Source organism: Coturnix japonica, chromosome 7 (assembly GCF_001577835.2).
Source record: "Coturnix japonica isolate 7356 chromosome 7, Coturnix japonica 2.1, whole genome shotgun sequence".
NCBI lineage: Eukaryota > Metazoa > Chordata > Aves > Galliformes > Phasianidae > Coturnix > Coturnix japonica.
This window is the reverse complement of record NC_029522.1, coordinates 25,678,303-25,700,970: the sequence shown is the minus strand read 5'-3', so window position 1 is coordinate 25,700,970 and position 22,668 is coordinate 25,678,303. Positions and strand designations below refer to the sequence as shown.

The 22,668-nt window shown below is 35.1% G+C and overlaps 1 protein-coding gene across 1 annotated transcript in view; it reads left to right on the top strand.

Moving 5' to 3' along the window:
- The window catches only part of KCNH7 (potassium voltage-gated channel subfamily H member 7), a 187,511-nt gene that overhangs the window by 107,384 nt on the left and 57,459 nt on the right, over positions 1 to 22,668 (top strand). Inside the window, exons 4-6 of the mRNA XM_015868998.2 lie at positions 8,238 to 8,666; positions 12,170 to 12,190; positions 15,935 to 16,149. Coding sequence (XP_015724484.1) covers positions 8,238 to 8,666; positions 12,170 to 12,190; positions 15,935 to 16,149 — 665 coding nt within the window. The remainder of the gene's footprint in view (positions 1 to 8,237; positions 8,667 to 12,169; positions 12,191 to 15,934; positions 16,150 to 22,668) is intronic.

Here is a 22,668-nt window from a genome sequence, read left to right as displayed (position 1 = left end):
TTCACTATTCACATAAAAACTGAACCCCAGAAGCACTGGTCATAAATGTGCATGATCCAAAACATTTACTTAAGTTATATAAAATTTTCAACTCTGGATGAAATAATGAAGTAGGATATTTAGCAAAACATTTCTAGAAAGAGAACTAAGAGAACTTACTCCTTTTAGGCTCAATGTTTAAACAAACAAAACAAAAACAAAAAACAAAAACAAAAACAAAAAAGACCTTCCTGTACATATTATACAATGAAAATCTGCAAAAAAAATGTGATTTTATCCTAATATAGCAAGAAAGCCTTCTTACTAGTCCACCAGTCTACTAGTATTAGTAGTTAACTGAAATAGACCTAAAATGAGATAAGATTTCCTGTAAGTTATGTTATACAGACTTCAATACACTTTTTTCAGTTAGTATTGAAACTATAATAATTTGAGTTTAAATAATGCTTTCAAATTATCCTATGTGAGTGCCTGATTTTATTCCCAAACCTGTCAAACATTCTGTCATGTTCATCTACTCCATAAACTGGATGAGGAGTTTTCAAATAAGTTTAAGGAACCACTGGCATAAATTAACTTCCAGCATCTGACTGTTCTCCACAGCTGAGATATTTTGTGCATGTAATGCTAGTCTAATAACTGCAAAAGATCAAAATCCATCATGACACGGATGGACAGAAAATAGCTTAAGACTGACTTGTATATGAAGGATATAGTTACAGTTTTACTACTCAAAAATAGACTCTGTAGATTTGAATGTACAAAGTGCAAATATGCACAATAAAGAAAAAACTTTTAAGACTCTGGTTCCAAATTTTTTCAATTTTCTGCTCCATTTAGAAACACAATGTTTTGATGGCTTTTTTTTTTTTTTAATTTACCTGTAAATGCCTTTTCTAACATTTTTACTCCAGTCCGTACTATAGCAAAACTCCCAGTAACACCATAGGCTGAAGTAGCTAGTCGGTTCCCCAATACAACATTCATTATCTCATTGGAGAAAGCTCGGAAAGTTATTTGATAAGCACACAATTTCACTTGGCAGACAGCTATTTAAAGATTGCCTTATTTTATCACTTCAGAATCTGTAAAGCCTATTAAAAAATATTTTTTCGCGGGGGGGGATAATTGTAATTGGTTTTTCCTTTTTTTTCCTTTCTTATTTTGTTTGGGGGCCCCCCAAACATGAGATCTGCAACATATTTTCTTGTACAAGGTTGAAACAAAAAACATCACTAGTACTAATTAATTAAACTTTTCCAAGAAGAAGACCCTTGAATGTGCTTACACTTGACAAAGTTTGGCTCTGTACTGGCTCTAACAACAGAATTACAAACAGGAAGAAATCTCACTTCATTCACTGGAGTTAAATAAACTAAGCATAACTGAAATTCAAATCACAACTTTCTTTAAGTCAAAGAATTAACTCAAAAAGACAGACTTTTTTTCCCTGTCATGAGGAGCACATTGCTGTATGAGTAAGCATAACAGTAAGAGGTAAGCATACTTTTTTGGACAATAAGTTTGTCATGGAAATACTGTATGTTCTTTGATACATAAGTACTTGGTACATCAAACATCACATGTAAAAGCAGTACTAAACTCCTAGCTTTGCCCAAAATGTACTGAGGAGTTTGTCCAGAGTGTTATTTTTAGCCTCATCACCAGAAGCAAATTCATCCTAGGTGAGGGTTAATCAAGAAAATTTGTGACTGGGAGAAAAATTTCTGCCCAGCCAATCACTAAGATAGCTCTGGCAACCCCAACGTCACATATATATTTTGTTCTTTAAAGTAAGTTACAGTGAATGTTAGGTGAACTGAAACAGTGTGGAACTCTTCACAAAGGAATAAAGCCATGCAACAATCAGCAGTGAAGTTAACAGAAGCACCTTTGGTGCTTTCTCTTCAGAGTACACCTAATGAACAGAACACACTTTAAGATAAATAAACCATTTTAGCCTTCTTTTTGAGAAATACTGCTGTGGTGGCTATATTTCCTTTACTCATGTTGGCTATCTCTGGGACTCAAACTAGAAAGGAATACTTGCTAGATTCTGGCCTCTGTAATTAACTACTGTTTGCATTACAGTTCCCAGCTAGGATCACAGTCCTATTGTGCTGTATCTTGTATAAACAGGCAATCTCTGCTTAAAGAGGTCGCAAACCAGAGAATGACACAGCTTTCAGTAGCATCGACTTGTGCAGACAGGATGACAGAAAAAAAGAAAACAGAAACTGACAACAAACAGGCTGTGTGGAGTCCCTGCAAAATCTTCTTACGCTATTTAGATACAGATGTAATAAGTATGATAAGAGAGTACAGGTGAGATTCTTGAATTAGACCTAGGCGGTCTCCTACAGTCCTAAATTTCATTTTATTTGCGTTTTTAAATGCCCTAAAAAAAGAAGATACTTTGAAACTAGAAGGCCAGAATAATGATTTTGCAAAGTCATCTGAGGTTATAACACATACCCTCAAGAAAGTATAAAGGCAGTCAGTTTTGCACCGTTCTCTAATAAAATAATTAAGACATTTCTGTATTATTCATAATAAGAATTAGCACAGAGAACTTAACACATCTGTACACTAAGTTAAATTAATTTAGACATTAATCCCAAAGAGCAAGAAATTAAAATCAGGGTATCTCAGACTTAAGATGACTCTACTAGATAGAAAAATACTTAAATGGATTTGACAAGTTCTCAGATGGACGCTGGTCATATGTTATATAATTCTGTCAACAGTTTGACTGATTCAACATGGAGATCTTATTTTAAGAGAACAAAAAATAAATAAAAACATGGAACTTCACCACCACAGTCCCTTATTTCTCATGTGTAGAGCCCTGCATCGTTGCTAGACTATTTTAAGGAGGAAAGCACTTGGGCAAGCTGGGCATGTCAAAGCCATAAAAGCAATTGGCAGAGACATGAGACTTAGTCAGAGCAGTTCTCCCTATGGAGAGGTGAAATATGTGAGCCCTACAAGGGATATGAAACTTCTACGGTCATATATTGAACAAGAGACAGTGGGGGGGGGGGAAATAAACAAAACAAAACAACAAAAAAAAAAGCCTATTCTCCATAAAGAGTGTGAATTATTCAGATTTTCAGCAACTTTCTTCTAAACAAAAATTGGCATTTCCTAGCACAGCAATGCTCACTAAGAAATTAGATGTTCCATTTCACTGTAAGTAGCACGTTAGTCTGGATACAGCCACTTCAGTTCCCTGTCTGCATTAGGAAACCATAGAGCTTAGTTATTGGAAATATGCTGTTGTATATTACAAAACTGACTAATTATCTAACTACTCTTAATGGAATAGTTACCAAATTTTCTAAATTAAAAAAAAAAAAGACAGTGTACTTTTACATCAAATATTCTGCAGATTATCTACATTGAATGTTAATTCAGTCTACTAAGTTTGCTTGTAAAAAAAATGTGTGAAATTTGATATTCAACCCTCTTTTCTTAATAGTCTGTTTATATTCTGAAAACTTTTCTTTTTAAGCTAAAGCTTTTTGTAAATCTAGTTTAATTGTATTTCAGATGGTAACAACCTTTCAAGTGGCTCTTCTTCAGGTAAATCTATCTTCTAAAATTCTATCTACTAATACCCTTTTATTGCTTTGTTCTGTTTCTACTATTTCAATATCTCATTACATTTTACATCACTCTAGAAGAGCGAAAGTCAAAATATGGTTTTTGCCCCCATTTCCTGAATACTTATTTCTGCAAAACTATGGATATAGCAACTGAACTATTAAATTTAGTATAATTATATGAGACATAAAATTCAAATGTAGTGATACTTCTCAGGTTATTATTGCTAAAAGTTCTTATATGAAGAACATAAAATTTAAATGCATGAAAGGAAACACATTGTGATATTTAGCACTGATGTATAAATTTGCTATTAAAATATAAAGAATACTTCAGGCTTCCTGTCTCAGACAAAAACAACATTAACAAATCTACAAAGTCTGGTAACTGAGATGATGAAGGGTTGGGATTTTCTTAAGAACTTGATTTAATGCATGAAATGAATTATTTCTTCTAGCTATCAGAACCACCATAGTCTCAGCAAGATAGTGTAATACTATGCTAGTTGAGTAATCATTGGCATATATTATTTGATACTTGCTATTTTATTTCATTGCAATTACTTACATTTTCCTTCTTCACTTTTATCTAATAAATAAAGCCAGAAGAAATAAAATGAGAGGATCAAAATTATATTTCCACATCCTTTTTCACAAAGAATAAATAAATAGAGCAATTATAAGCACGTTATAATGAACAAAAGGTAACAATCTTTATCAACAAATGAGAAGACAGACAGTTAAGATCTTTGGACTTGAACTTCATAGCATATAACCATTCTTTCTTTTTCAGATACCTGAGAACACCTACATTTACTAGTCAGCCAGACTCAGCATAGTCCTATGTGAAGTCAGAAACTTTACTCCCTGCACATCTTACAGCTTGAAAAGCTATGTTTTGTTAGGACACTCATAGGTGTATTTGTAAACAGGAAGATTCTGTATCATATTATTCTGAACACTACTTTTTAGGAAAAATACAACCTGAAGCAAGCATCACCATCAAAAGATAAAATTATTTCCACTCAGAAAGGAGCATAAAAATGATTGCTGATACTGATAAGAGTTCAAATGCAAGCTCAAATTTTAGAGAAAACTAAAAGAATAACTGAAATGCCAAAATTAAAGTAGACCACACCAGAGGATTAAAAGTGTCTGCAGTAGCTGAGAATTATAAATTTAAGCTTCTAAGGTTAATAATTGGATATGCCTGCCTTTTCCTGACTAAGAAAAAAAAAAGAACCAGAGCATGAAGATTATTTAATGAGCAAAGTAAAAAATGATCTACTTACATATGCTTCTCTACATTTGGAGGGAAAGGAACAAAAAAAGAAGAAAAAAAAACAAAAAAACACTATAATTGGCTTTTGCTGTAATTCTCTGTCCTTAGGCTTGCTGAGCCCAGTCTGAAGGCAGCATCACATGCCTCAGCATTTCCATAGAGTATATTCAAGCATATGCTATTTCAGATATCCAGTGTTTAGGAACTCCATTTCTCAAGAGCAGTTGATTCCTTCAGCCTGTTGCATTAGTTATTTGACTACATTTCCAAAACTTTGAGATGAAGTTTAGTAATTGCCCATGTATGTATTGCTGACAACCTATATCCTGAAAATTCCTTGGTACTGGTCACTCAGCATCAAAAAAAACTTTCTTGAAAGAACTGACTACTACTCCCTTTGTGAAAGTAATTTTGTTCATTGCTTGGAGTAGATTCTGAACAAAAGAATTGTAGAATTAACTCCTACTCTGGAGGGCAGTCCGTCATAGCCAATTTACCACTCTTGTCAAGAAAATCTCTTTGTTAAGAACAGGCTGATCTTTGCAAATATATGTGCTGTATTCTTTAGCCTTATGTGCTAGAAATATAATTTGTTCTGCACTTTAGCCAGAGTAGTCATGTCATGTGATAAATTGACCCCAGACCTGACTGTCAATGCTGTATCATAGTTACATTTCATTCCTCAACATGGGAAGCTCAGTTTAGTTTGGGCCCTTAGCCTAGGACAAACTACATTGTAACAGGAAACAGTTCTGAGAGCTTACACATTTCACTTAATTTATCTTGTGCAAACCTTCTGCATCAAGCTTTTTTGCTTTGTTTTGGGAAAATCTAAATTTGTGCTCATGGGACAGGGAATTTGCAATTCATGACTGAAGTTCATAAAACTTTTTAGATCAAATTCCCTTGTCTTTTCTCTTGTCTAGAGCTGTGACCCAGACTTAACTGCTTTCTTCAACTGTTTTTAAACAATCCACAGTTATACAAATCTGCCAGTTTTTTCTTAATGCTGAATCAATCTAATTTTCACTTTCACTACAACATAAGGATTTTCATGTAACATCGCCTGTATATTCATAGTAGACTTCTCATTACATCTCAGAAATCTTTCAGTTCTACAAACCATGATAAATCTACTCAGACATCATACCTACAGTGCTGGCGTTGTCCACTTTTGAACAAAAGATTTCAGCCTATACACAAATTATGCCAGGAAACCTCCATTGACACTTCTGGTCTGTACTGGGACATCAGGCCTGGGGCCATGAATTTTGTTTCATGCCAACTTGTATTACTACTGAGCTAAGCAATGAAGTGTGATATAAATTAGATAAATTCTGAAGGGGCTTTTTGATAGTTTAGCCACAGTACTACAGGAGACCACTGAATGTTCAACACATATAGCTCATTACCTCTAAACTGAATAGCATCCCCAAAGGATATTCAAGTTAAAAAGAAGAGAGAGGTTTAAATTTTGAGATCATCTATTACAGTTTATAGAAGAATAGGAAAAAGTTACTCATTTAGGTTTTTAATTTCATGCCCAAGAATCTCAGCAAGAAGCAACATTCTCACAGCGTACTCTTTCCAGCTCAACTGCAGTTAGACAGCTGAATCAGTAATGCAGTATAACATGGTCATATTAATTTGGTGAAGCAGAAAAGACCATCTGCACCACCATGAATGTAACTAGATCAGAGTGCCAGAAAAATTAAAAAAAAAAAACAAACACCCTTCAACAGCAGCTAGACATAAAAATACCATTCATAAGATTGTTAAGATTTATGTAATTGATTAAAGAAGTTATAGCATGTTTTGCCTTTACACAATAAGCTTCCAAAATTGATTTATAAGACACTCTCCAACTCATTTACATGCACATTCAAAATAATAAAATATTTTTAATGTACATCAATGATTTCAACTGTTAACAATTTAAGTACACTTAATAAATAAGAAATATACATGCTTCTGAGGTCGATTCTACCAAATATCAACACAGATGGAAAATAAGCACCTCCTTGTGCTGTCAGTGAACTCTCTATCTACTGTTATGTTATGTTAGTATATTCATTAGAATACATCACATTTTAACACAGGAAAAGAAAGGTCAAAATGAATGACCAGATTTCTTGAGATGTAGAGAATCACAGTTTCATTGTTAAATACATTTTCCAATTCTTTGGAGAAAGAAGATGAGAATGGAACAGTGAGAGTTTGCTGATGACATAAAATTAGTCAGAATAACGATGTGAGATTTTCAGACATACCCAGTATGGAAAGGCCAAGAGATAAAATAGCGAATTACATTTCTTATAGAAATAATAGACTGTAAGTTACTCTGCTAATCTCCAAGAACAGGAGAAGCTCGTGCCACTGTCAAAAGTTACTACATCAGAATGAAAAGGAACTAAGAGTAAGAAAAGCAGTCAGAGAGGCACAGAAACTTTAATATAGCTTAGTTATATTTGCATTCAGCAAAAGAGATACATAAAGAGAAGCTAGCACCTTAGACAACCTGCTTGCTGTAAACCTATGGCAAGAAGTGTTTTTTCACAGTTGTACATAAATTATGACACTGTTTGATATAGCATACTTTCCATACTCAGCATAGCCTACCACACCATTTAATGTACCAAGCCCAACTAAGCCTACATCCACAAAAATGCACAAAAGATGCACGTACAGTTTGGACGCAGAGAGTTGGAAGCTGCATCATTCAAAATAAGTGTTTCATTTAAACATAAAATAAGTGTTGAAAACAACAATAGCGAAACTAACGTACAACTTACTTTTCATAACGATTAGCCCTGGTAACTTTATGTTACATTTGTAGCCCACTTAATAAATCAGCATCACAATTTTAAACACATGAAATTCCACTAGTAATAATATCCACACACATACCTATTTCAGGATACAGGTACAAAGCAAAGTAGTTCAGTGTGTTCCAACAGCCTTATACAGATACACAGATTCAAGCCAGAATGAACCATCAGAATAGGTGACATTATTTGTTATAATACAGACCATAGTATCAACACTTATTCATTTCCCAAGCTCATTAGCTTAGATTTGATTGAAATATGAAGTCCTAACAGGACTTTAACCTGGAAAACCTGGAATTTAACAAACCTCCATATTATTTACACATCCCAATGTAAAACATTATTAATAATAGGTCAAATATTTATGGCTGTTATTACACAATCTCAATGGGTGTGGAAAAAAATAATCAGATTTTCATGACAAGAAACTAACATATAATCTTTTCTTTGTCTTTTTGTTTGTGTTTTTTTGGTTTGTTTTTTTGTTTGTTTGTTTTTAAAAAAACATATATTTACATTTAGGCAAACTTTTTGGGTTCCGGTTACCTGGATTGAGACTTTTAACATACAGAAAACAGTCCTTACCACAAGAGGATCCTGATGCAGTGATAATCGACTCATCTAAGCACAGTGACGACTCAGTGGCTATGAAGCACTTTAAATCACCTACAAAAGAAAGTTGTAGTCCTTCAGAAGTGGATGACACAAAAGCACTGATTCAACCAAGTACATGTTCACCTTTGGTTAATATATCAGGACCTCTCGACCATTCATCACCTAAACAGCAATGGGACAGACTTTATCCAGACACAATACAGACAAGCAATCCACTAACCCATTCCAGATCAAAAGAAAGCATTTGTAGTATACGGAGAGCATCTTCAGTACATGACATAGAAGGCTTTACCGTCCACCCGAAGAACATTTTTAGGGATCGTCATGCAAGCGAAGGTATGGTAGAAAAATCAGTCAGTATTCTGTTCTTCATTAAGAAAGAGATTTTTCACGACTTTTCACAGTAATTACCAATTTGTAACCAAACTACATATATTCATCTCTAGACATTCAAAAATCACAATTAAAATATTAAAGGAGAAAATAAGACTTTTTTAAAAAACTCTAAATACTGCTTTTCATGTCTAAGCAGATCAATGAAATCATTGAGTTGCTCTTAGACCACGAACTGCCTTCTGTACAGGAAAATATCTGTAAAACTAATTTGTACTTGGGGGAAAAAAAATACATTTGAACAATTAAGCCAGAACTGCATGCACAGTTCTGACCCCATACTCACGTATAATATCTCTAATCATATGGAATCCTACTTCAGAGATGGAACAGCTTATTTTCTTAAATCTCTCATGCATATTGTATAATCACTAATCCAAAACTAATTCTTTTTCTTACACATTGGAGAATAATCTCCTCAGCAACTCCAGTTAAATACTTGATGGAATGTCTAGTGAAATACATGGAATTTATATTAAGCAGCTCCTTAAGTGCCAACTACCCCATGCTAAGTCATGGAGTACATCCCATGGTTTCTTCATGTTGAAGGAGGGAATGATAAGAAACTTAGGAAATAGAGGCTTCAAAACCCTGTGAATGGAAAAGTACTTTGTAACTGACTTCCAGAGAAAACTGCCAAATATACAATGCTTTTGTAGATACTAATGACTTATGCAATTTTTATTCAAGTGTGATGGCAAGTAACATACGTGGAATATTTTAAGAATTCAAAAACACGTGAATCTGTACTCGCCTTTCACGACATAAGAAAATGAGTTTCCATTTTCCATGATTGCTCATTCTTCTATTCATTGACTCCAAGTGTAATTCACTTCAGCGCGCCTGCCTTTTGGAAGGTAGGCAGCAAGGTTTCTGCTTTCATACACCTCCTAAAATGCAGGTCTGAGAGCTCCACCCCCACTCAGACTAATTCCTACAATAGCAGAAGTGATTATTCCTTATACTTCTCCTGTATTAAGTATAAGTGAGAAATAATGGGCTTTTTTTTTTGTGGGTTTTTTTTTTTTTTAAGAATCATTATTTGCTTCTTTTATATTCCAATTTTTTTTCAGCACAAGAGAACCTGAAAATTCAATTACATCTATTCCAAACCGTGCCATTTTGATGTATTTTATTTTCACATTCAAGCCAAGATTTCAAGATCAGAATCTGGAGCCAGAAACCAATGTTTAGGCATGTGTTTTGGAATGTTACAGATGTTTCATTTTTGTTTTAACTTCCACAAATCTAAACCAACATTTCAAATAAAACACATTTAAAGACATATTTTGTCAGTTTCTACTTTCAGAACTTACTCTGATTAAAGCACTTCACAGACGGGTCTAAAAAAAATGCGTAATAATTACATTTGATTACTAAGTTCTATTGGTCATAACAGTATAAAATTAACCCAGAAATAGCCAAACAATATCGGCTGCTTGGAAGAGCACATGATTTCTAGCTCCATTTCACTGAGTAGCATTTTTTCAGTTTTAGATACAAGGAACACGGGATTTTATGATAAGAAGCAAAAAACACATTCAAATCCCTCTGATATCTTACACCCTTAGAGTGTAAATAGATGAAACAACGTCATCAGATTTTACTTTGCATATGTAAGAAAACTGTAAAGAATCTGCCCCTTCATTTAAGCCATACACACGCATTCTTAAAAAGTACAGCAGAAGAGAGGATAGATCTCAGTACTCCATTTGAATTATCAACCGTTCTTGATGCCATCTTCTCCCAGTTGCATTTAAATTTGGCACCTTGTGCTGAAAAGATATCTAGATTTTGCTAGCAAGTCCTGCACACCTTAACCAATAGTAAGCTGTAAACCCCCACTGATGTTTTAAAGCGATCTATGCAAGTCAGGTGTAACACAACGGAAAGCACAGCAACAGTACAGCAAGGTCCTAGATCACAGCAAGTGAGAATTTGCTCAAATGCAACAGACATGCACAAAGAAATAATGGAAAGAAGTTGCTTACCTTCAGAAATCCTCACGTACGCTGGGACCTCAAGACATACCCTTCCTCCCACTGCCAACCCTTAAATGAGGTCTCAATAGGGTCAAACCCTCTCTCCACCCCTTCTGGTCACCCAAATCATTGCATGCGCCTGAGTTCCCCTGGGTTGGCCCTGCCCACCCACCAAGTGCTCAGTCACTGCTCCAAGCCCTGACTTAGCATTACTGCTACATCAGGCAACCAAGATTCAGCCTAAATCCTCTTCTTTGGACTACAGATTCTGAGCAGTTGTTGTAGATACTGAAGAATGTAAAACCCTGATTATTTATTGTTTGTAAAAGTAAACTCCAGTCCTAATTTGGTAGAGTGGCAATCATACACTAAAAGGACTTACCTTAAAAATGATGGATTGTAGTTCATTTGGGCACACTCAGTTGAATTCCATCCTAAGCTACTTGTTTGATAGCAAAAGCAGCAGGGCGGGAACTGTATTCCACCAAACTCCAGTCAAATTATCCTCATATGAAGCATCAGCAAACCAGATTTTGCAGGCAGGTACAATTTTACTGTTTTCTGAAAGGGTTCTCAGCCATTCCTGCAGTCTTCAAACTTCTTTGAGAGCTTGATCTCCGAAGCAGGTGACAGTAGCTGGTGGCACACAGGGACACAGACGTATCCTGGGTCTGTGTTCCCGCCAACCTCGGAGCCCCCACAGACTCACCTGTGCCAAGCAGGGTGGGCTGCACAAGGGGAGGGCAGCCTAGGGGTCATGTACATCCCTGAGAAGGTAGGATGGCAACTGTCCACTCACGTGATTTCTTTAAATAATAATTATTATACAGTTTGATCTCAGGTGAAGGTTCAGGGATGAAGGTGCCTATGAGGAGCAGGTGTACCTCACAAAGATAGCTTCTCCACTTCTATTTACCACAAAGGTACCCGTGTGCTGAAAAAAAAACCAAAGTTTAAAGCTCATCTTTCTCCTCAGTGGTTCCTCACTACTTAGTGAGCAAGGATGCTGCTACGTTAAAAGCAGCTCTGGGAGACGTAACTCCTGTCATGACTGGGAAGGCACGAGGCTCGTGTGAGGCCTCCCACGCAGTCCCCGCTGCTGGCCTGGGCTGCCCTCAGCTGTGGGTGCCTCTGTCCAGTTTAATTGCGTTTGACTAATAGTTGTCTTGTGGGTTAGATCTTTGGATTTCCAACCCAGCACAGGACTTGCGGAGAAACAAGTTGTTGTTTTGTTGTTAAAACAAGTTAGATCCAATCCTTTTTGCAACTCCCTCTGCTAACTGTTTTACAAGCTGACTGCCAAAGTGACTTTATCTTGCCTAAAACTTTACATAATATAATCACTTTAATTCCAACCACGTATATTTTGAAGCAATGTTTTCTGCTTTTTCTGATGCAGATTTTAGTTGTCTTTTTTATTTTATTTTCTCTCTTTTTCTTTGCTTTTATTATGCTGAAAACCAGACAATGGTCGCAATGTCAAAGGTAAAGTACCGTCTAGACTACACCTTCCAGTGTCTCAGCAGCCACACTTTTTGGCATGTAACTTTGCCTGCTGTATGAAATGTTCAAAAGCAACATTCTCATGCTGGCCCCACTGGAGCCAGGGCCATTACTGAAGTTATACGTGTTAAATATGTTGTTATTCTCTTAGCTATTGTCTCAAAGCACTAACTACCAATCCCTGGAAAAAGTGAAGGCATAGTTAAACGGTCATTGAACTTAAGTATCTGCTAATTCAAACATAAAGGAAGGGTCCTAGTTCAGGTCGTTTAACTCATTACTGCCGTCTAAGCAGGCAAAACTTCAGTCGAAGCAACCAGAGGTTTTGCCTGTGAAAGGATGAAAAATCAGTCTGGGCCACCCTCGGTCTATTGTACTAAGGTGGCTACTTGTCAGTTAACTATGTCAAAAGTAATAGAATTAATTAGTAGTCCAGTCCTATGGAAAAATCTTCACTTATTCCTATTTTGTCTCCTTAAAACTAGTTTCACGTTCCTGGATGGCAGGGGGTATGATTTCAAGCTTCCTGTAGCGTTAAAGTGTGCATGCATGCACTTCATTGCCAGTTACATGTTGAAATAATACTTCGTGCAGTTACAAAGTTGTTTCTATTCACCAGCACTGAACTATGTCTTTTATAAGCATTTTAAAAATCATCCATCTCTAAAAAGCGATTAAAGTGTTATTTTAGCTATGTCTGAAAACCAGTTTGTGATTTCATGCATGATGCAAAAAGTGTGCGTACTTGGTATTCTCTTTAAACTGCATGTACTGCATGAGCTAGATTCTGTACAGTGAGTCATGGACTATGAAATCATTGCATTTGCTTCATGTTATGTTGGTAAAATCTCGGGGGGGAACAATGTAGTCTAAACCAGATTTCATAAATGTATTTACTGTTTGTGAAAGATGTTGGCTTGACAGCTCAGAAAGTGAAATCCTTTGTTAATGCATTTTGTACGCAGGGGCAATGGAATCCTACCATAAGATGGGGAGCTCACATTTAACCTTAAAGAATCCCCTTTGCACAGTATAGGCAGAAGCATATATTTCTCCCTGCTTATTTAATTCCCTCCTGTTCTGCTGAAAGTGTCAATCAGGATGCCAATTAGAGTCAATTGTGATTTGTTACAGCCCCCTTTTCTCCTTCCTACCATGAGAATGTAGGATAAGTCCACTAGCTCTCAAGAAGCAGCTCTATTGTTGCCAGCCCGTTGTACTTAAGATCTAGTAAGGGATTTTAATTAATTATCGTTATCAATTATATATATATATAAATATCTTTCGCCAATTTTTAATGGAAAAGATGGTGGTTAAAAAAAAGTTTTATTCTCATGTGCGATTAATTTAAATCTAATATCATATGCTAAGGCATGCACGTTATGTAGAGGAGACAGTAATTCCTTTTGGAACAGAAACAACATAAAATTATCATCAAAAAAATCTTATTTATCTAACTGTGGGTTTGGTTAGGCTCTCAGCTTTTTTTTTATCTTAGAGTTCTTTGGATATCAAGAACGTCATTTATCTGATGGATGGTCCCAACTAGATATTCCACTCATGTTTAGACCTACTCAGTATTCAAAAAACAATTGCTACAGTTGTGTACTGAAGTAGAGCTGAAAAAAAAGGCAATCTATCCCTGCACAGCGCACGCCAGGAAGATCAGTCCCTAATTTCTAAGGTCACTGTGTGCTCTGCTTTATTTTGAAGAACACTTTTAGTAGAAGAGTGTTAGAAAGTTGGCATTCTTTAATATCAGCACTAGATGCTTGAGGGATATGCTCCTCCTATCATTCATAGCTTGCACAAAGAGGTCTTCAGTTTGTATGCATTCAGAGGTCTTCCTGGAGGTAAATAGATATTCCATACCTTTGTATGTATGTATACCTGTGGAACTTTTCTTATCAACACAGTCTCAGGGACCTCCCTTATCTATTCAGTGCAAAGTCTTGTGGATCTTCCCCTGTCTGTTCAATACAAAGACACAGACCCTCCCCATTATCTAAACAAACTACAAGGTTATCCATTAAGGGTCTTATCAAGCTGCAACTTGTATCTGTGGCACAATTTGAAGTGGACTAAGGGAGGGATTTTTCCTCTGGCTTACATTAACCCATACTGTATATGAATTTGGGAAGCAGAGAGCACATGTATGATTTTTTTGTAAGTTAACATATAACATATATAAGATATATGATTTTTATGTAAGCTAACAAAGCAAATAAAAAGTTTGCTTCCTCCACACTCATTCTAAATCAAGTGCAAGAGAGACACAATCTTCACCTAAAGAATTTGACAGACAACTAATAACAAGAGCAAAAAAGAGGCCACTTTGTTGTTGAAAAGATAAATCATAAAGGTATAAGCATAAAAGATTAACTAAAGTATTAACTTTCACAAAACAGCTTTGGGCTCTGAGTCCCAAGTAAAATCTCAGGAGATCAACTTATAGAGTTTAGCAGTGCCTGAATTTACCCACAGCGTCCTCCAGGCAGCTGGTTGCTTTGAACTGAGTCACTCACACATTGCAAATACAATGCAGCCCATCTCCTGTTTACTCAGGCTTAACCCATAGCCTAATTCTGTCTTACAGTCTGGTTATGAATTGCAGCACAAGTTCTTGTTTTCCTCCAAGGAATTTAAAAGAAAACAAAACAAAAAAACAAAAAAAAAAACAAAAAAAACCACATTCTTGCTCATTATCTGTTATGCCATTTGCATACAGTAATGTTCTCATGCAGATTAAAAACAAAAACAAAAAACTTAAAACTGAAATCCCACATTTTCCTGACAGCAAGGCCAGGATTTCTTGTTAAATCCACAACTTCTTGTTGTTGTCCATACATCTGTAGAAGTCTTTTTTCCATTATTATTCTCAAAACCAAACTTCCCTTCTATGAATGTTTTTGATTTCTAGGCCAAATCTATCATGACAGCACAAAATAATGTTACTGATCAGTCAGATTGTTTACTTGTTCCAATAACTAAGTCCAATATTTGAAAGAACAATTATAATGGATACATACCTCATGAAGTGCGGTACTTCGTATTTTTTATTTAACATGACTCATTAAATTAATGCAAGATGATTGTGTGTTAAATACTCCATTAATATTCTACATATGGTTGTGCTATTATTTTCAGTATTTTTTTTGTACATGACAGTTACACCAATGCATTTTGTGAGTTTGTGACTCTTCAAAATAAGTCTTTAAAGACAATGTTAGACCTAGGTTAATATTTACATTGATTAAATATGGAGTCCAGTCCATTTTACAGTTTGCCAAAAGGCATTTCAGAACTGACTCAACAGTAAGCATGAGCAGCAGTACAGGTGCTATAACAGGGCCTTTGCTCAATTCAGACACTTATAAAATTGCATGCCCTATTTCTGCTTTTATAAATAACATGAGAATATAGTATTTATACTCAGCCAGAATTATCATAGAGCATACCTGTTAAAATTAAAACAGCTAAGCATAGACCTAGTATGTCTTTTGTATTCCACAGTCTTTACAAAGTATAGTGGAGGCTTTAAGTAAAGGAAATGGCATATTTACGTCCGATGATGAAATTTATTCTGATTACTGGTAGAATTATTGTTAAACTGTGGGTAATTTTACTAATAGCAAATAGTTATTTCTAATATATCCCACTTAAATACTGATAATATCTTACTTCTGTCCATTTGTCAGATTCTAAATATGTGATCTGATTTTTCAGGGCCTTTTAATCATATCAAATCAAGTCTGTTGGGATCTACATCGGATTCAAATCTCAACAAGTACAGCACAATCAACAAAATTCCTCAACTCACCCTGAACTTTTCAGATATCAAAAATGAAAAAAAATCTTCATCTCCTCCTTCTTCGGAGAAAGCAATTATTGCACCTAAGGTGAAAGATCGAACGCACAATGTAACAGAGAAGGTTACCCAGGTAAGGTAATACTCATTATTTAAGTTAATGTTAAGTTTTACAAAGCCGATTATCAATGTACTAGGTCTCTGTACTTTTTCTTTGGATTTCCTTGGAAGGTTTGACTTACTTCACCTCCAGTTTAGTTTCACAAGGTAGTTTACAGTATTCAATGATTCTGCTTAAGTCTGCTAAAAAGGTATTACATTTTAAATAGAGTAAACAATTTAAAGTTAATTTTGGGTATCACTGATTAGTGCAAGACACGACAAGATAAAAAATCATAAGTGTCTGTGCTACTGATGTAGGTACCATAGTTTTGTCTTGTAATTTCTGCCCCAGGTCTTTGTCTTTTCATAATGCTTTTTCCTGTGGGTAGCTTTCCCATTTGAGTACATCAGAAAGGCTGTCAAAATGAAGAGCAGATACCTTTGAACTGGATGTATGATATCTTCTGTTAAGTCTTGGGAATGAAGCACACAACCAAATCTGAAAGCAGTTCAAGATAATGTTTTGATAGTCATCTAGTCTAGCAGGATAGGCTTGTGCTGGTGCTTATCTATAGATAAGTTTAAAGTCTAGCACACCACAAGCTGAACTGTGCCATTTCTACCTAAGCTTCTTGTGTGGAAGGTGAGAATTCATGCTCACGATACACAACTGGAAAGATTTTACCTTTCTAAGTCAGTGTTTCTTGAACAGAGATTTCTCATCTCAGCATGCTAGCTCACCCATGCAGAGAAAGGGATTGCATATGATCCTGATAGGAATCGTGAGAGGGATGAAGAGTTCTTTTCTGCTCTTTTGACCTTCTCAGTTAGTGAGGATAAGGGCCAGTATATACAGTTTTTTTCTGTGTGTAAACAACATGAATACTGTTTACACATAGATGTGCTCTATGCATTTTACAGGTGTGTTTATTAAGGAAACTGCAATATGAAACCACACTTTCAAACAATCTCATTAAAGTATAATATTCACATAAATACATTATGTTCTGGACCTACAGAAACAGACTCTGTAGAATCCAGTGTCCAGTTAGACTGTGCAACTATCTTCACAGTAAAGCAGTATACTATTCACCATTTTATGAATTTTTATGGTATTAACTTTTCAATTTGTTAGCTTTCTGAGGTTCAGAGAACAATATAGACATACTGCAGTTCATTTCTAGATAGTGGTTTGCAGGGGTAAGTTTTTATTCTCTAGGCAAACAAAGGAACCAGTATTTTTCAGTATTTTTACTTGTTCATTGATTAGATTAAAATATCACAATTATATTTAGTGTCTATTAGGTACAGTCTTCCTTGGAAAACCGAATTCAACTTACAGAATCTTATGGAGTCAAATTCCAGAGGTTTATATTTCATGAATAACACAGTTACTGATGTCCTCTGATATTCCTAATGAGTAGAACTGTCTGGGGATATAACAAGATACACAGATCAGTTTCATGCATGAGCTAAGCTCCAAGTTTCATCACCTGTTAATTAGCTATTAGGACACAGTCAAAAAGATATAAGGGTTAGATATTTGATTGACTGCCTGAATTTCAACCAAATCCTTAGAGGCTTGATCATAAGTGGTTTTAAGCAAATTGTTGAAGACCGTAGAAAGACTTCCTGCTCTTGATTCATTACATGGGTCAAATATTATCTTCCAAAATTTCTTGTTGCTACATCTGTGAAAGACAGTTTTTCCTGATACATTTAAAGGAATACTTCTACAGATCACTTTGCTAGATGAATGAAGTAAGTAGTAAACTCCAGCACAGCAGGTAGAAAAGAGCTAGAGAAGAAAATAAAATGACAAGAATGAGCTTATTTCTTCAGCCTAAAAGAAATACAGCGCCCCTGAAGGCAACAGTCTTCAGCTACATTGAGATTCAATCTTACATTTGTATTGTATTAATGTATGAAGATTAGCCAGGACAGTGGCCGTCGTGGTAATAGGGTGGTGGCTGGACTAGATGATCTTAAAGGTCTTTTCCAATTTTAATGATTCTGTGACAGGATACCAGTATGCAAGGTCCTTTAAAAAATAATGAGACACAATGCTCTTTATCCAAAAGAATTCCTCTAGTCTCTATAAGCACAGGATCATCCCTCGAGTGTCCATCTACTGACAGACTGAAGAAGTTTAGATGTGCTTGGTATTAGAATACAGATAGAAATCCTATCAGAAAAATCTTGCCTAAAATGTCTTTCAACTTTCAACCAGCTTTCCCCAGACCAGTCTGCATATTCTCTATATTGCCACTATGCCAGATAGTTTCTGTACTTCTACTCCCTGTGACAAATGCAAAAATGAATGTATTGTACACCTTCCTAGAGAAACAGAGATAGAAGTTCTATCAGTTCTATCTTGAGATCAGTTAGTACCTAAAATGTAATTGGATTTTTATCTTTCATATATTTTGTCTGTGATAGCCAACTTGAATCTACAACCATTGTACTTTCTTCCTTGGTCAGCTGTAAAAGATTTAATCTCTTCCAGATCCATTTCGATATGTTTTTAATTATTCACTGCAGTTATACACGGAAATCTCTTCAAAGATAATATGGCAAAAAGTCAAATTACATTATAAAGGCTAATTATTAAAAGTTATGTAAGCATGAGTCAGGCTTTATTGGTTATTTCAAAATTCTGACTGGATAATTAGTGCCATACTGCCAAGTTTATATCTAATAATGAAACTATTATGGGGAAAAATATTTATGTTTATTCTCAAAACATCATATTATGAAGTTTGTATTATAAAAATTCCAATTCAGCTTAAACGTCCACTGAGCCTCGTGGTTGTATCACTGTGCTCTGGATTCTCTATAATGCCTCAGTATTAACAGACCAAGTGTCAATAGCTTATGATTCAAAAATGAGTTCCCTTTCCAGAGATAACAGTTGTGTTACTTTTATCATATTCACAATTCAGAGAAGTAATTTGAGTAGAAAAGATAGTTAAGAAGGAGCAGTTAGCACGCAGCTGCTTGCAGGAGGTAGGTGAATAGAAATGAACAGTAGAAACCATAATCATGGTCGTTCTGTTTAGAGAGATAGATACATTTTGACAAAGCATTTAAGGAGGAGACAAATGCTTTAGCAAATGAGATTTTATTGGAATAAATTAGGACTGAAAAAAAAAAAAAAAAAAAAAGCTTAGAAAAGACTTTCAAAAGGAACAAAAGTTGTGGGATAGTGGTTGATCTTGAGTTAAAAATAAAAGCTTTAAAATGTAGATGGAGAAAGTGAAATTTTGCTATAGAACTTCTTAATAAATAAATAATATTCTCAAGGTCATACGTTTTAAGTAACATGATAAGCAAATTTAATTGGAAAGAGCTAGGTTAAAAATTCTATTGTTAGGACCCTTCAAATTTTGATTTACTTCTAAAGAGGAGTATTCAGGACATTATGTAGACATTAAGATTGCAGTCACTATATAGCCAGTAGTAACACTTCCGTCACATACTTCACTGCAAGCTATAAAGTAACTGCAATTTTAATCTCTTCATAATGTCCGAGATGTTTTTTGGTTTAGCTGACTAAAACTCCTTGTGTAATACAGAGAGCCATCACTTCTGCATAACACGGACTTTTACTCATATGAATAGCCAAGCAATAGCTTCCAGATAGCCCTTACTGAATAATTGGCTTTGTTATATCCCAGTGTAGATATCTGTCACTAAAATTAGTTACATTTCCCTTCCACGTACTGAAAACGTTTTTTAATGTTTCACATTATGATTTCCTGAGACGCTAAGTTAGGCTGTCTTCTAGAACTTACTTTTTTTCATGACTCACTTTTTGATGGTCTGTTCAGGGAAGCAATCCAATTTCTGCACTTTTTTGCACTGACAGGTTTAGATGGGGTCCTGACATTGATCGAAGACAAGAGACAAGTCTTCCCAGAGGCACAAAAATAGACTTTTTATTAAAGAAAGCAGTGTGGGAAAAATAAAAATAAAAAAATAAAAAAGACATCTATCTCTTAACATTTTTGATGAGTTTGTGAAGTGGCTTCAAAATTATAGCATCTAGAGAACCAACAGTAAGCCATTTTATCTTATTCATTAAACTTTTTTGTTTTAAGTCCTATTACACATTCAGTTCATGCTGATACATGGCTCCAAAGCTGAGAAATCTGTGAATGGAGTCAAACTGGCATGAAGAATACACTGGTCATTATCTGTAATTAATAACAGAGAAGAAAGTATTTCTAAATATCCACAGTCTAACGGTGGCAACAAGCAATTTACAGTTGAAAAGCATGTGAATTACAGATCCCTTTGTTGTGTTATTTAAGGAAGACTGTTCTGTGGGCCCTCATTAATGCTAAGAGAGGTTATTGGTACCCAGAAATTCAGCAGTCTGTTCTGGTTGAAGGACAGTTGTATCAATTGTTTATGATTTGACACAATAACTGAGTTATAGGAAAGTAGAATCATAATCTTTAAATTTTAGTAGATAATATTTTTCAAAACCATCCTCCCACCTGAAATATATGCACCCTAACGTTTTACATGGTTGATCAAATGAAATGTAGCTTAACTAGATACACAATTGACTGTAAGATTGTGTTTCGATTTGCAGACATGCTAGACACTCACAGCTTTTCCTAAAGTGGAGCTCTCAGCAGTGGATCACACAAGAATAGATGGACCTTGTAGTTTTACTTGTATGTTTTTGTAATCTGGCCAGACTCCTCTCTGTCAGTTCTAAAAGATTAGGAAATGAGTTGCGATATCCCCTAAGGCTGACCGCAGCTGTTGATATGGAAAGATCTATTATATGATCGCGATTTCAAATCAACTTTCAGGTTCTCAGGCTAAAAGAAGGCATCTAGGACAAAGAAGGATAGCTTAAAACCTAGAAGCAAACCAAATTATTGAGCTATATATTTTCAGTAGTTTGATTCAGCTGACATGTTGCACTGTTTACAATGTCATGGAGTAAGCTGCACACAAACAGCATTTCAAAACAGTTCCCTTTGGAAAAAAAAAAGTTGTCAAAAAGCAGAAAAATCTGAATTAAGGGGAAACAGATTTGATATGTACTTCAATTATGCAGCATGGCATACATATAAAGAAAAATTGGGAGGTAAGCAGAGCCAGCATTCCCTTATTACTTCATGGAAAGTGTAAATTATTTGATTCTCCTGAAACGTCTTTTTTTATTCAATTATTTGCTATTCTTGTTCTCAATGATCAATTGATATAAATTATTCAGGAATTATTCCCTTTATTTACGATCATGCTTAGCATCTTAATACAATAAAATTTCATATTTTATTGCCATTATATTTCTGGGCTTCATTCTTACTGTAGATGTTGTTAAAGAATTAGAATAAATTATCATTTAGAAAGCACAACTGAAAAGAAAAAAAAAAGCAGAGAACATTACTGTAAAGACAAAATCAACATACCCCAGTCTGGTGTAGTAATTTATAATCTATGCAAAGATGCCACCAAACTTTAAGAATAGACTCTTTTGTATTAGAACAAGAAGCTATACATAGCTTACATATACATGCATAGAAAGAAAATAAAGCCCAGGTTTTGATCAGTTTTAGAAAATGTAACATTTTTGTTAGAGCAACTTGCTATTGAATTAAGTAAAAAAATGGCCAAAGTAATTACAGATTTACAGAAATTGTGAATCATAATACATTTCTTGAGGGTGATTGTTTCCAGTAAAGCCCAGTGTGATAGCTGAATAGGCTAAGACATCAAAACTGATAGTGTTTTGAGAAGATTTCACAACATGTGGAGGAAATGGTGCACTCGTAAAGCCGAGCTGCTTTGAAGTACATAACCTGGAATCATCCTTAATTAGTCCAAGTCATTCCCCCAAGATCTACTCTTCTGAGAAAGGGAAAGCCTGATTTTGCTGTTAAGAAAAAGTATTCAGTATCTTTATTATCTAATTATGAATTAACAATTTCAAGTAATCGGTGTTTTGTATGAGCTCTTTGTTGTTACTGCTTTGTACCAAATACTCAGATCTGTTCTGTGAAGCTAACATGGAATGGGTTATACGTTTTTTGTTTTTATGAATACTGATTTTTTTTTTTCAAGAGCAACATTCTTCATTTGATGCTTGTATATGAGGGAAAATAGGTAGGTCCAGGTTTTCAGATTGTGCTGTACTTGATTCTTAAAACAATGCGATGAAAGTGTTGAGGAAATAAGAACTAAGTAAATAAGACTGATGAAAAACAAGTTGTAGGCAGTATTTTGGTAAACCTCAGTTCTTCAGAACTGAGAAACATTGCATGGTGTATTGACCTTGGAAATTTTTGAACTTGATAAATTAGACAGTGAAAATGAAGAATTTTGGCACCCATCAGAATTATTCCATCATGAACTGCAAGAAGTCAGGCCTCTGCTTATCCTCTGTCAAGCCCCACTGAAATCCAGCAAAGTGGCAGAGTCCTCTGTCCTACCTGGCATACACTGCCTGAAATAATAATGCCTTTCAAGTATGCAGTTCGAGGTGCTATAAAGCAGCATGAAACAAGTCATTCTTTTACATAACCTTAGA